This window comes from Pogona vitticeps, chromosome 2, assembly GCF_051106095.1.
Source record: "Pogona vitticeps strain Pit_001003342236 chromosome 2, PviZW2.1, whole genome shotgun sequence".
NCBI lineage: Eukaryota > Metazoa > Chordata > Lepidosauria > Squamata > Agamidae > Pogona > Pogona vitticeps.
In genome coordinates, this window is record NC_135784.1 from 116,685,086 (window position 1) to 116,698,272 (window position 13,187).

Below are 13,187 nucleotides of genomic sequence, written 5' to 3' on the forward strand. Positions count from 1 at the left end.
CAAACAGGATTTCAGCCATTGCATTGTGCAGTGTACCATATTATTGTTGTGTTTTCACCAGTTATGAGAAGTATTTTTGCTGTTTTAGATTTTTATACTTGTTATATAGCTTAATGTTTTGTTTAAATATAATGTGTGCCATTTTGGGTGTTCTTGGACAGAAGAATTGAATATAAAATTAAATAACAAAGAACAGAAAAACAGTACAGTACTAATAGATTATCTTGTGTACACATTACAAGTAGCATTTTAAAGATTTCCCCTCCCCTCACCATGTGATTTGGAATATTCTGCTGAGGAAAACAGAAACTGTTTAGGTGTATATATATAATATCTAGACTTTAATGGTCACACTAAAATGCAATCTTCCTCAATAAATTTGCTCTCAGTTCAATGACTGAAAAACAGAACATATTTCTGTTTTTAGGATGTATTTGTTGAATTATGTTGTATATATCTTAACATGGGAGTGTTACTAGCTGCAGGCTTCTGAGTTTTGCTTTTAGCTCATGCATGATGCAAACCAATATTCCTAGAGGTTTGTATCACACCTTGTTCACAGAACTCTACAAAGCTGCTTCTGAACATGGTGCTGCTCATCCAATATGACTGACTCAACTTGGCACTTGAAGTACAGTATTTGTTAAATAGTAAAACAAGGAATCTTCAATCTCACTGGAGCTTTCAGGCAGGAGCAGCATCTTCATAGTCTCAGGTTAATCGTGTACCTAATTTTCTGATTATTGACTTGTTCCCACAAAGGATTTTACTTGCTTTGGCATATCAGCACTCATCAGTGATAAACTGTCAAGCGAGGTTTTACGCTCCTTTCACAGATCAAATTTTTAAACAGCAGGAACATGGAGATTTAGGACATCACCCAACGTCAATTTCAGATTATTTCTATTAATCTACTGAGATGCAAAGAAAAGAAAATATTGCTGCTTTCTTTCTGATATGAAACGGGCTGACTGTTTGTTCCTAGCATCATATTAAGCAATCGATGGATGCTGCCTAGTTGAGTTACCCCATTGTCAGGGTTTAAAGGAGTACAGAAAGCTGGTGAATAATTTCTGGTTATTGAAATAGGTGAATATTGTTAAATCAAGCTTGGATAAAAGAAGGATTGAAGCTTTTGTTTGGGGAGAGCTGGGACTCTGGGCTCCAGCAGTGCACAAACATACTCAGGAGAAAGCTTAAAGCAAGATTTGGGGATTTAAATTTTTTATTCAAGTTGACAATAAAGTGAAATCACAGGATAGCATGTGCATAATGGATCTACTATGTTTGGGCTTTGCTAAGAGGATGGAACTGAATTTCTGCGTGGTAATTCTATCCTCAAACTAAGATCATTCAAAAAGATGGAAAAGTAAGGCTACACTTATAAGCATGAGCATGCCATGAGGCAAAATATCCCATGTTCTTCCAAGGCCCGCTCAGACCAGTGATAATTGCTATGTGAGTTGCATAACTTCTAGATCACTGTTCCTCTTATTCTTTCCTTTTTGGTGCAAATGTGTAGCACATGTACTGAGAATTCCCTTGCTCAAGTGGTCCTGATTTTCACTGTGCCTCTGTGCAGTTTGGACCTTGACTTGCTATTGGTCTGGCAGTTTGCACCAATTTGCTAGAGAGAAAGCCTGAGAAACATGGTCCCAACAGCAATGCAGCACATCTTTTTGTTTTTTCCTTGCCACTACTGTTCCGTGCTTTAATGCAGTTTGTAATTCATGATGGGGCTCCTCCCACTACTTCTCACTCCCCCCCCCCCTTTGCCTCCTTTGTGATCCTGGCATGCAGAAAGAGTAGGATACTGAATGAGTGAATAAAGAAGAAAGAAAAAGAAAAGAAAAACCTGGATAAGGGATTCAATGAGACAAAGGGCACATCTACAATGGCAGAATAGATTTCTATTTGGATCGTTTTTGAATTATAGTAGAGGTGGGAGCTTTGTATTCATATCCTAGGAGATGCAAATACAAAGCTCAGCACCACAGGTGCCATGGTGGTCCATTCCCACCCCCCAGAACCAGCCTGGTCCACTCCTCGCAGGGCGTGTGTCAGAGACATCACACCAGTCGCAGACATAGTCCCGTTGGTGCTGCCCCGCCTCTCTCCACCGCTCCAGTGAGGAGGCGGGAAGATGAGTCTCCCCACTCAGCTGCTGAGTGGCTGACTGAGGGGAGAGGCGGAGCAGTGCCTGCAGGACTACATCTGTGATTGGTGCAATGTTGCCACCATTGGATGTGCATGCTGCCACTGGTAAGTGGACCGGGCTGGTTCTGGGGTTTGCGAATGGGCCACTGTGGCACCTCTGCTGTAAAGCTTCATACTTGTATCCTGGGGGATACATGTCCAGTTTACAGCATCCATACAGTGTTTTAACTTAGAGTGTTCCATCCTGCCACTTCTTAGGGCCGTCCTGCTTTGTTTTCGCACTACAGTAGGGCTACAGGTTTTTTGGCGTGATCCAGAATGCTCCTAAAGGGCCTGTTCTGTAGCTTGTGCAGATAGAAGTTGTCGTGGCCTGCTGAATGACAGCTATGAGAAAAGGCTGGGAAAAGGAGTGTCAAAGGGGGGGGGGGAAATATAACTATTAGGTCTTTCCACAATGGGTGTATGGCTTGGATTGATGTTGGCTGAAACTGCTCTCTTTCAGAGTCGCATTTCCACACAGCACATCCCATCCTTTCCCTCTCCTCTTCCCTCTCGTGCCCTCTTCATTCTCCACCCTGTCTCATCAGCATCCTTCTTGAAGGAATTTTAACAGCTGGGTGGGTGAATGAAATTCAATAGGGGCAGCATTTTCAAGACTGGAGGAGCATTGATGAATAGATGTCCTTTGTTGAGATTCTGCTCATCCAGACAATACTCATTGGCAGTAGTATTATCAATGGTGGGCAGTATATCTAAATTTTGATAACATTGGGTTGAGACACTGGCTTCATTCATAGGTGACCTAGGTCTATGTCTCATAGTAGTATACCTTTCTTGGGTATATATCCAAGGTTTGAACACTTGGAAATTTCAAAGATTACTTCTATGCGGAATATTTTGGAGGAGTGTTTAAAATCATGATTCAAAATGGTGAGTAACAGCATTTAGCTGTATTTTGTCATGTTTCTACTCAAATTATAGTTATTATGTCTAATAATGTTGGCATTTGGGAATATTAATTTAAATTCACATATGAACATTTTATGCAAAATTTGTCCTCTCTGTGTTGATGCCCGTCTTCCTTTTGGTTGACAACCCAGCACTAATCCTGTTCTCCACTTTATAATTACTGTGGAGACATACAACTCACAGAATACTTGTAAAACAGCACAAGCATCCCATGATCTCAGACAAGTTCCTGTTGCAATAATCACACAGAGATTTCCCATGTATTTTTCCCAATGAAGTAGCTGGATACAGTACCTGGACATGTGAAGGTGGGAGTCCTCTTCTTATATAGACAGCAAAAAGGGCATCCTTCCCTAAGGAGATATTGAATTTCAGGAACTGTGGCTGTGTGATATGGATTTGTGACCGCCAGAATATTCCTTGTGGTACTTCCTGAGTGACCCTCCGTCCGATTTCTGCCTCCCCGCTATCTATGCTGTTGTTTCTAGTGGCCCAAGGTCCTGGAAGACAAGAGCCAATAAAAACAGATGAGAGTCAGATTCAAATGCTTGTGTGTGTGTGTGTGTGTGTGTGTGTGTGTGTGTGTGTGTGTGTGTGTTTGTGTGCATGAAACCATGGCAAAGTTGGATGTCAGAGCAACAGTTAATTGACAATCGTAGACTGAATCACCCACACCCTCCGTTTATTTTTCTTGTGTGTTTTTTGCAACAGTGGAAGCACACTGTTTTCAGAAGAGTTGTATCAGTGTTAAGAGTGAGAATCTGCTTGTTAGAAAGCTATAAACTTGCTCCCTGGGGCATCTGAAATCTCATACAGCTTCCTTTCCCATTTTTAATTCCATGATTGCTCTTTACTGATCAAACATAATAAGAGCAGAGAGGCAGCTAAGCACATCAAAAGCTCGTTCGACTCTTTTCAACTTCCTAATGTGAACAGGATATAAAAATAAATCCACCAGGGAAAGGAAAGGAGTAATTTCAGTGTAAATTCACAGACTGAGGACTCTTATTCATCAAGTGTCAAATACCAAGCAGGTTCGTAAATAATCAAAATGTGAAAGGAAATGAATAAATAAAGGTTAAACAGAATATAGTTAAATAATTTTAGACTGTCTTCTGTTAAATCTAATATTATAAAAAAATTAAATACATGGTTACTTTGGACTTGATGGGGTGAGAGAAAAATTCAAAAATCTTTCTGCAACATATAGAATATCTTCCCTTTGAATATGTTAAGATTTTCCTCTTTTGGACAAGCAGCTTTTGTCTACATATGGGAATACAAATTTTAAAAATGAGAACATGATCTGTAACCCATCCTTTTAGCAGTGCTGCATCAATAGATCCAACTTCATGGTTTTTGCCTTCATAATTTTGTAGTAATTATAAATTTCTGCTGATTATTAATGAGTGGTAGAATAATCATAACAGTGGAAGAATTCCCTTGGTCGATCATAGTGTACCATTTATGTTTAATTGTCTGCAATGGCTAGACGGAGTCTCTTAATAAGCTGACAAACACAACAGAAGGAAAGAATTATTATAGCATTTGTCCACAACTTCTGGAATACCATTTTTGTATATAAGATGATTCATACCATGTAGCTGCTAAAGAAACTTTAATTTATTTATGTTTTATTAGTTCTATCTTCCTTAATTCCAAAACAGAGACCAAGAGTTATTTGCCTAACTTTTAAACAAATAATAATCAAGTTAGAGACATCACCATATCTTGCGGCAACAAAGTCTCTTAAGTTAATAATGTACTGGAGGCAGATTTTGGGTTGTTTTGTTTATCTTTCTACTTTTATTATTATTATTTGTCTTGTATTTTCTGCCAAATCATTTAATCAGGTGACTTTGGGTTGTGCAGTTTAGACCGGGGGGGGGGGGGGGAGGGACATCAGGAAGCAGATGTGTGGATGTCTCATTTTTTGACTTTTATTATAATCTCTGAGGTGATACTTGTATAAAGGCTTCTGATATGTATACTTCTTATACATTTGTCTTCAAGGTCAAGACAGCTGACATAAGCAATCTAAGAAAATGCATATTTTTTAAAAATAGTTCATATGATATGGAAGGGGAAATTGAATCAAGGTCAAGTGCTGTGAGAAATTTCATAGACATGAGATTTTAGTATTTGTCACCCGGGGAGAGGAATATGAATGTCGGCACCAAACAGCCCAAACCCTCCCCCCCAAAACAGGCCGGTTCACTTGCTCCTCATTATGTGGCACTTCCCCACATCCCTGCAGAGCTGACCACTCTGACAAGGGGGCAGGATGATAAATCTCCCCACTCAACTGCTGAGTGGTCACCTGTGCAGGGAGACAGGGAAGCTACTGGATGGGCTACTTCTGTGATCTGTGTGTCACGAATGACAACGGTCGTGTGTGCCATGCTGTGAACAGTAAGTGGAACCGATGGTTCTGGGGGAGGGTCCAAACAACCCAGGCACGTGTGGTGCCGATATTCATATTTGTTTCCCATATCTAGTTTTAAACATTGTCACTTTCCAGTTAAAATATTTGTCAACCAAAGTTGTGGATGCACACAAACCCTTGAAACTGGCAGCACAGGAGAATAAGTACAGGTATCAACAAAGCAAGCAGAAGTGACAAGGGGGGGGGAGTTAATCCTCTCTTTCCCCTCAGCTCTAATCAGTTGCCCTATGACTAATGCTAAGTCACTGTTACTGGTGGTCTGTGGCTGTTTTAAAGAACCATAGAAGCTCTTGTTGATAGATCTCTCATGTCAGAGTCCTATGATCCTCAGGCATTACAAAAGGAAGAGACCAGCTATCGCATCTCCACTTGTCAATATTTCTTACAATGCTCATACCTGTTCTGAGAGAAATAACAAGAGAAACAAATCTAAATGGTAAATTCAGATTTAAAGCTATTAAAAGTCGAAGGTAAATAAATTATATAACCTTAAAGAAGGCCAACACTTGGATTTTCTTTATTATTTTTGACATGTAACAGTACTGTTACTAAAAGCTTTTTTCCCTAACACCATAGACAAATTACCCAGACCAGGTTCTCAAATTCATTTTTTCTTATGTCAGATAAATAAAGCCATTATATACACAATACTCTGATTTTCTTCTCACAAATACTGAGCAGCAGTAAAAATAACTTTTGTCATGTAACCCAGCCACAAAGGACTCCAAATGTTGGTGTAATATCCTGTCTCAAATACTTCCGGGTCTCTCAAGTTCATCAGTGTCACCACCTACTAGGTAGCCATAAGTAGAGGGCTTCTCCCCCCTCTTTTCCTAGTTGTTCATCTGGTACTCTGTTTTTTTCCCCTACTGCCAGCACTCTTTATTTACCCAGGCCTTTTAATAAATAATGGTCACAATCGCAGTAGAGTAGGTCCATTGGATTAAGGGGTGGTGGTGGTTCATGAGCCAACTCTTCCATATGTTCCATTGGTTCAAATGGGCTTACTGTAACTTCAACTTACTTTAGCATACCACACAATCTTATACTTATGTTAACTTATGCTGTTATTATTTTATGAACTGGTTGTTAGCTGCCCAAGTAGACTTCGGTCTAGATGGGCAGGATATAAATAAAATAAAATAAAATAAAATAAATACACCAATAAAATAAATAAATACACTGCTTCGGGAACCGATTCTTCGCAAAACGATGATTTTTGGACAGCTGATTGGCAGTTTCAAAATGGCCGCTGGGTAAACAAAATGCCCCCCCACTGTTTTCTGGGACAGATTCCTCATTGCACAGGCAGCGAAAATGGCCGCCCTATGGAGGATCTTTGCTGGACGGTGAGTTTCCAGTCCATCGGAACGCATTAAACGGGTTTTAATGCGTTTATAAGGGCTTTTTAATTTTGCTTTACGACGTTTTCGTTCTACAGCGATTTTGCTGGAACGAGTTAATGACGTAATGCGAGGCACCACTGTACATTAGGTCACACACCCCATATCTGAGAGGGATAGGTTCCAAGCCCCACCCACGGGTGCCTGAAACTAAAGATAGTAGTGGGCACTGCCTTTCAAATACAAATATCTTCCAAATGCAAAGGATAAGCAGGCAGAAGGCAACGAGTGAGGTACTTAGGTGTGACTGAGCCACTGGCAACCTGCCTTGTTAGAGGAAAAGAGAACTTAACTCCGTTGCTAAGAGACGAGCCCCTACCTCCCGACCCAGAGAGACAGATGGGGGAGATGATGAAGGAATTGCTCTTCATTTTGGACTGAGGTCAGCTGTGGTTAAATGAAACCACGGAAACTGACACGGTGGATACTGGGGTCTAACACTCCATTTATAACCCTATTTTAACTATGCTAACTGTGCTTTAGTTTTAATATTTTAAATGGTTTTATATTGTATTTCAAAGTTATATGAAATAACCAGCTAACTGATGTTATGGGGCAGCTATAAAAATCAATCAATCTCTCTGAATATATTATAAAGCCTGGGACCTTTTTCTGTCAATATATGAATTCGTGGAAAAATATTCCACCAAATGTTGCTGCCAAATTGGCAAAATATGTTTCTAAGAAGCCACATGGAAACTAGAATACAAGGTTCCCAAAAAGAGCAATATTCAAAAGCTTAGGATAGCTTTCTCTCTTTTACCCTTCCATCTCCTCAGGCAGGCTTTTAATAACCATAATAGAGTCCCTGGATGCTGATTTTGAGCTAAATTTTGTTTTCAAGTTTTAAATGTTCTTGAAAGCATGCAAATGCAAGTAGATAAATAGGGACCACTTAGGTGGGAAGGTAACAGCGTTCCGTGTCCAAGTCGCACTGGCCATGTGACCACGGAAGATTGTCTTTGGACAAATGCTGGCTCTATGGCTTGGAAATGGGGATGAGCACCGCCCCCTAGAGTCGAACACGACTGGACAAAAATTGTCAAGGGGAACCTTTACCTTTACCTTTAACTACAGCAGGACCTCTGTATTTGCAGAAACAGTATCTGTTGGTTCACTTATCCATGGTCTGAAAATATTAAAAATATTAAAAGAAAAGTTCCTAGAAATATATATTTCTAACAACGAAGTTATAAGAATTAGGCACGAGAGGTAGCCAGACCATGCTAGACATAGCAGTCGCTGGAGAAATAATTTCCCATTATGTCATTACCAGAACTGATCACTAGAGGGAGCCGGACACCATGCTATGTACAATGTTCACTATTATACTAGCGTTCATTATACAGTGGTGCCTCGCATAACGTTTTTAATTGGTTCCAAAAAAAAACTTATGCGAAAAAAACTTTATGCGAAACACCATTTCCCATAAGAATGCATTGGAAACCGGTTAATCCATTCCAATAGGCACGGATTGGCATCCTTAAGCGAAAAAACCCATAGGAAACATTGTTAAACGATACAATGTTTCCTCCATTGGAATGTATTGCAGCCAACTCAATACATTTCAATGGCTTTGCGAAGTCAATTTTTGCAAATTTAAGTGTGTCATAAAAGGGTCAAAAATGGTTTTAAATGCTTGGATTAGCTTCTGCACCCTCTAAAACGGATGCAAAAGTTAATTTGGCTTTGAGCTGACTTTTCGTTAATTTATGGTGAATTTTTCCCCCCAACTTTTGACAGCTGTCAAAATCTGACAGCTCCATTGTTTCCTATGGGGGAGAAAAAAATCCACAAAAAATTAACGAAAAGTCAGATCAACGCCAAATTAAGTATGCACACATTTTAGAAGGTGCACTAACGATTCCAAGCATTTAAAACCATTTTTCAACATGTTAAGACACTTTTGTAATTGAAAAAATGAACATCGTTAAGTGAAGCAGGGGACCTAAAACAAAAAACGTTAAGCGAAGCATGGTCCCAAAATCGCTATGTGAAAATCGCCCATAGGGAAAAACGTTATACGAAGCACAATCTGACTCTGAAAAAATAAACGTTAAGCGAAAAAAACGTTAAATGAAGCAAACGTTATGCGAGGCACCACTGTAATTCACATTTTTAGCATCTGTGGGAGGGCTCGCAACTGATCCACTGTGGATGGGGAGTGTCATAATATACTTAATGTATTTTTAACTATTATACAGTGCCCTTCATTTCCTCATGAAAGGACCTGATGATGTTAAGGAGTCAAGGTGGACATCCAATCTTGGGAAGTTCTGTATTTTTAAGAGGCCATCCCTGCTAATCAAATCAAAGGCCTTTGTGAGATCTATGAAGGCCACAAAGAGTAGCTGTAGTTGTACCCTGCATTTCTCCTGCAACTGTTCAGTGGTGGATCTGTTAGCTCAAAATCCACACTGTGATCCTGGATAGACTCTCTCTGCAAGCACCTGGAGCCTCTTCAGCACAACACGGGCAAGCAGCTTCTCTACAACACTGAGAAGAGAGATGCCACGGTAGTTATTGTAGTCATCCCTGTCTCCTTTGTTCTTATACAATGTGACGATGTTTGCATCCTTCATCTCCTGTGGTACTCCACCTTCCCTCCAACAAAGACAAAAGATTTCATACAGCTCAGTGGTGATGATCTCTTTACAGCACTTCAGCACTTCAGCAGGGGTGTTATCCTTCCCAGGTGCCTTGCAGGAGGTGAGGGAATCCAAGGCCACTCTTATTTCTGCTAAAGTTGGTTCGCTGTCCAACTCTTCCAAGATAGGCAAGCACTCTATGCTATTTAGTGCCTCTTGGTTACTACATTCTCTCTGGAATATAGCTCAGAGTAGTGCTGCACCCAGCGTTCCATCTGCTGTGCTCCATCCTGGATGATCACGCCTGAAGCAGACTTCAAGGGAGCAGATTTCTTCTGTTTTGGTCTAAAAGCCTGCTTGATACCGTCATACACTCCCTTTATGTTACCTGTGTCCTTTGCTATCTATATCTGAGAGCAGAGCTGAAGCCAATAATCGTTGGAACATCTCCTGGCAGCCTGTTGGACTTTGCTATGAGCAAGTCGAAGTGCCTGCAAGTACTCACTATGACAGGCTTTGTATGCTGCTAGAGCTCTCCTCTTATCCTCGATGGCTGGCATCAACTCCTCTGAATGGGCTTTGAACCAGTCTGCCATCTTTTTGGTCTTCTTGACAAATGCGGACAAGGCGGTGTTATAAACAGCATTCTTGAAATGTTCCCATCATTTTCAGGTGCATTTGCATCAGCTGGGCCTGGAAGGGTTTCCTAAAGTGCTTGGGCAAATTCCTCCACTTTTCTTTGACCTCAAGTCTTGCTGATGTCAATACATGGTCTTCCTTCCTTTTTCGTGTGATACAATCTCTTTGCTCACAGTTTTACTCTACTACACACCAGGGAGTGATCAGTATCACAATCCACACTCTGGTAGCTGTGTGTGATTGTAATACTAGGAAGGCTAGAATGTCTAGTGAGGATCAGATCGAGCTGATGCCAATGCTTTGATCTTGTATGTCTCCAGGAAAACTCTGTGTTGAAGCTTCGTATTAAAGAACGTATTGCTGACACAAAGACCACAATAACAGCAAAACTCCAGCAAGCTTTGGCCATTTTCATTCATCTTCCCAATGCCAAAACAGCATAGACCAGAGGGCCAAGAATTATGATCAGCACCAACTCTAGCATTAAGGTCTCTGAGAATAAACAGTGGTTCTCTCTCAGGGATTTTTTTTAGTAGCTGCCAGATTGTCGTAGAATTTGTCTTTGACTTCTGTTGTGGACGACAGTGTTGATGCATATACATTAATTAGGGTGACTGGTCCTGCTGATGAGTGGAGCTGCAGAGACAGGATTCTTTCACTCCCCACAATAGGTGGACCAATGGATCTCAGCAGAGTACTTCTGATCACAAAGCCAACACCATGATCCCTGGTCTCATTCAATGGTTTTCCCTGCCAGAAGAATGAATTTTTTTTTCTTTGACAGATCCCAAGTCTGGCAATCTCATCTCTTGCAGGGCAACAATGTCCATCTGCAGTCTACTCAGTTCCATATGTACTTACTTTCTCCTTACTTTTGCCAAACATTATATCTTAGCCACAGTACTTTCAACAAGGGCAAAATGTTGTGGCAGGGAAGTGTGAATAATCCACATAAGTACCAAAACATGTCTTCTGCATCCATTGTCTTTAAATGTAATTACTACTGCAACAAGTTTTCAATTTTAAATTTCAAATTGCCTGGGCTCTTGAGGCTTACACTTGCACGTAATGAAAAGCCATTTAAATATATTCTATTGCCAATGTCTTTACGTGGTAAAAGAATGCTTTGACTGAGCATTGTTAATTGCTGAACAACAGTTTTTAACGTGCTATATATAGTTTGATTTTTCTAGCAAAGGGTCTAGAAGAATATCAGGGTGCACAGAGAATGGAAAACGGAAACACAAGAGCATGTTGGCTACACATGGAATAAATATGATTCAACTGACATTAGGAAACATGCTATGTAACTCCAGTTGAGTGATTCATCATCTTTATGAAGAATCATGATGGAACTACAGTCATTCCCACATAAATTCAGTGCCTTCCATCTGAGAATTAACAAGAATACCCAAAGCAACAGTAACCAGGTATAGCATCCTCTCATTACAAAGAGCTATGACAAATATCAGGGGAATGATAGTGATGATCTATTCAGAACAGTCAGGTGAATTGAGACACTAGTGGAAAGGCAGCCCAGAATCTCAGCCAAAATAAGAGGTACTGTTTCCTAATTATGCATCATTTTCACTCGCAACAAAAAATTACAACAATTAATTAGCAGGACGAATTGATTATAGATGCATATCAGATTGAATTTAGGATCCATATCTGATCTGATTCAACATACATAAAGTTCCACTGCATTACAAAAAACATTCCTCAGAAGAAAAGGGGTTTCCAGATGAGATGGGAGCACAGGTAAAAGCAGCAGATAGATAGTAAGGAGGACCCATCTTAAAAGGCAATTCCCTGCTTCTTTCTCAAATGGAGGGCACAATGTGTCTTCTAAAGTGCAGATCTATGATCATGCCAGGTTTTAAATTTGCAAATAAAATTATTTCCAGTGAAGCACTGGGTTATCACCTTGACCTAGCAACAGATGGGTGTAGCTTTTACACCATCTGTGTGAACTGCAATATCTTTTCAGATATAAAATCCCCTGCCCCTCTTGCTGGTCTGAAAACAGCCCTTAGTCTGCTTATTTGACTGCCCAGGTAACAAGCCAAAGTGAATACATTTTTGCCTCACACTATTGCTTCTCCCCATTCTTCCCTCTCAGTTGGATGATCCCTGCCTTGAGGATAATAGTAGAATCTGGTATGAAGCTCTATAGTTAGAGTCTAAGCTAAAGGGAAGGCTTCAGGAGTATTTCAGGTGCAAGAAAGAGTGTGCATTTACTATGTCTCCACACCTGATGCCTTAGAAATAAACCTTAAAAGTACAAATGGCCTTGCACTAAGAGAATGCCAATATTTTACAATGTAGCCCAAGTAAGAGCACTGGCTATGCTGGGGAGGTAGATAATCCAGACATTTTCTTCCTAACAGGGTTCCATATTGACTTTATATTGGATGAGTCAAAAGGACAGGTTCAATTTTACTTTGTCCCACCAAATTATTTTGAAACAATAGCAATATCAATATATAAGATCATCTTGTGCATTTGATCAGGCTGAGGTAACCTCTTCTCTGTGTGGGCTGAGAGAATGAGATGGTGCATCCTTGTCCAACTCACTGGACATGCCAGTCTCACTTGCACAACCCTGAGGCATTCGCACATGGCCATAATGGTTCGACAAGACACATACATAGATCATCTTGTACACATGAGGTCAAATTATGCAGTTATCATTCTCTGCTCAAATACAAGATGCTCAAGTATGCATATCATTGTTTTCATGAACTGAACTCCAGTGATGTGGATAGGAAGTTCTCTGAAAACCTCTGCATTGGCCAGTAACTCCTACAAAGGCATTAAGAACTTCAAGGTTCACAAATATACAAGTGGTGGAAAGACTGTCATGATGCAGATTTAATATTTTTTGCCACCTAATACAGTTACTATAACTTAACACGGTGGATAGACTATCAAGCTTGTAAAGCAGTACTTTGGAAACAATAGTTGGAATGAGTTAGTTACAGA

The 13,187-nt window shown here is 40.2% G+C and overlaps 1 protein-coding gene across 11 annotated transcripts in view; it reads right to left on the bottom strand.

Moving 5' to 3' along the window:
- TENM2 (teneurin transmembrane protein 2) overlaps positions 1-13,187 on the bottom strand; it is a 1,058,578-nt gene that overhangs the window by 154,499 nt on the left and 890,892 nt on the right. For all 11 annotated transcript variants that reach the window (XM_078385828.1, XM_078385826.1, XM_078385824.1 and 8 more), the window contains one exon: positions 3,421-3,626. In XM_078385828.1, the coding sequence (XP_078241954.1) occupies positions 3,421-3,626 (206 nt within the window). The remainder of the gene's footprint in view (positions 1-3,420; positions 3,627-13,187) is intronic.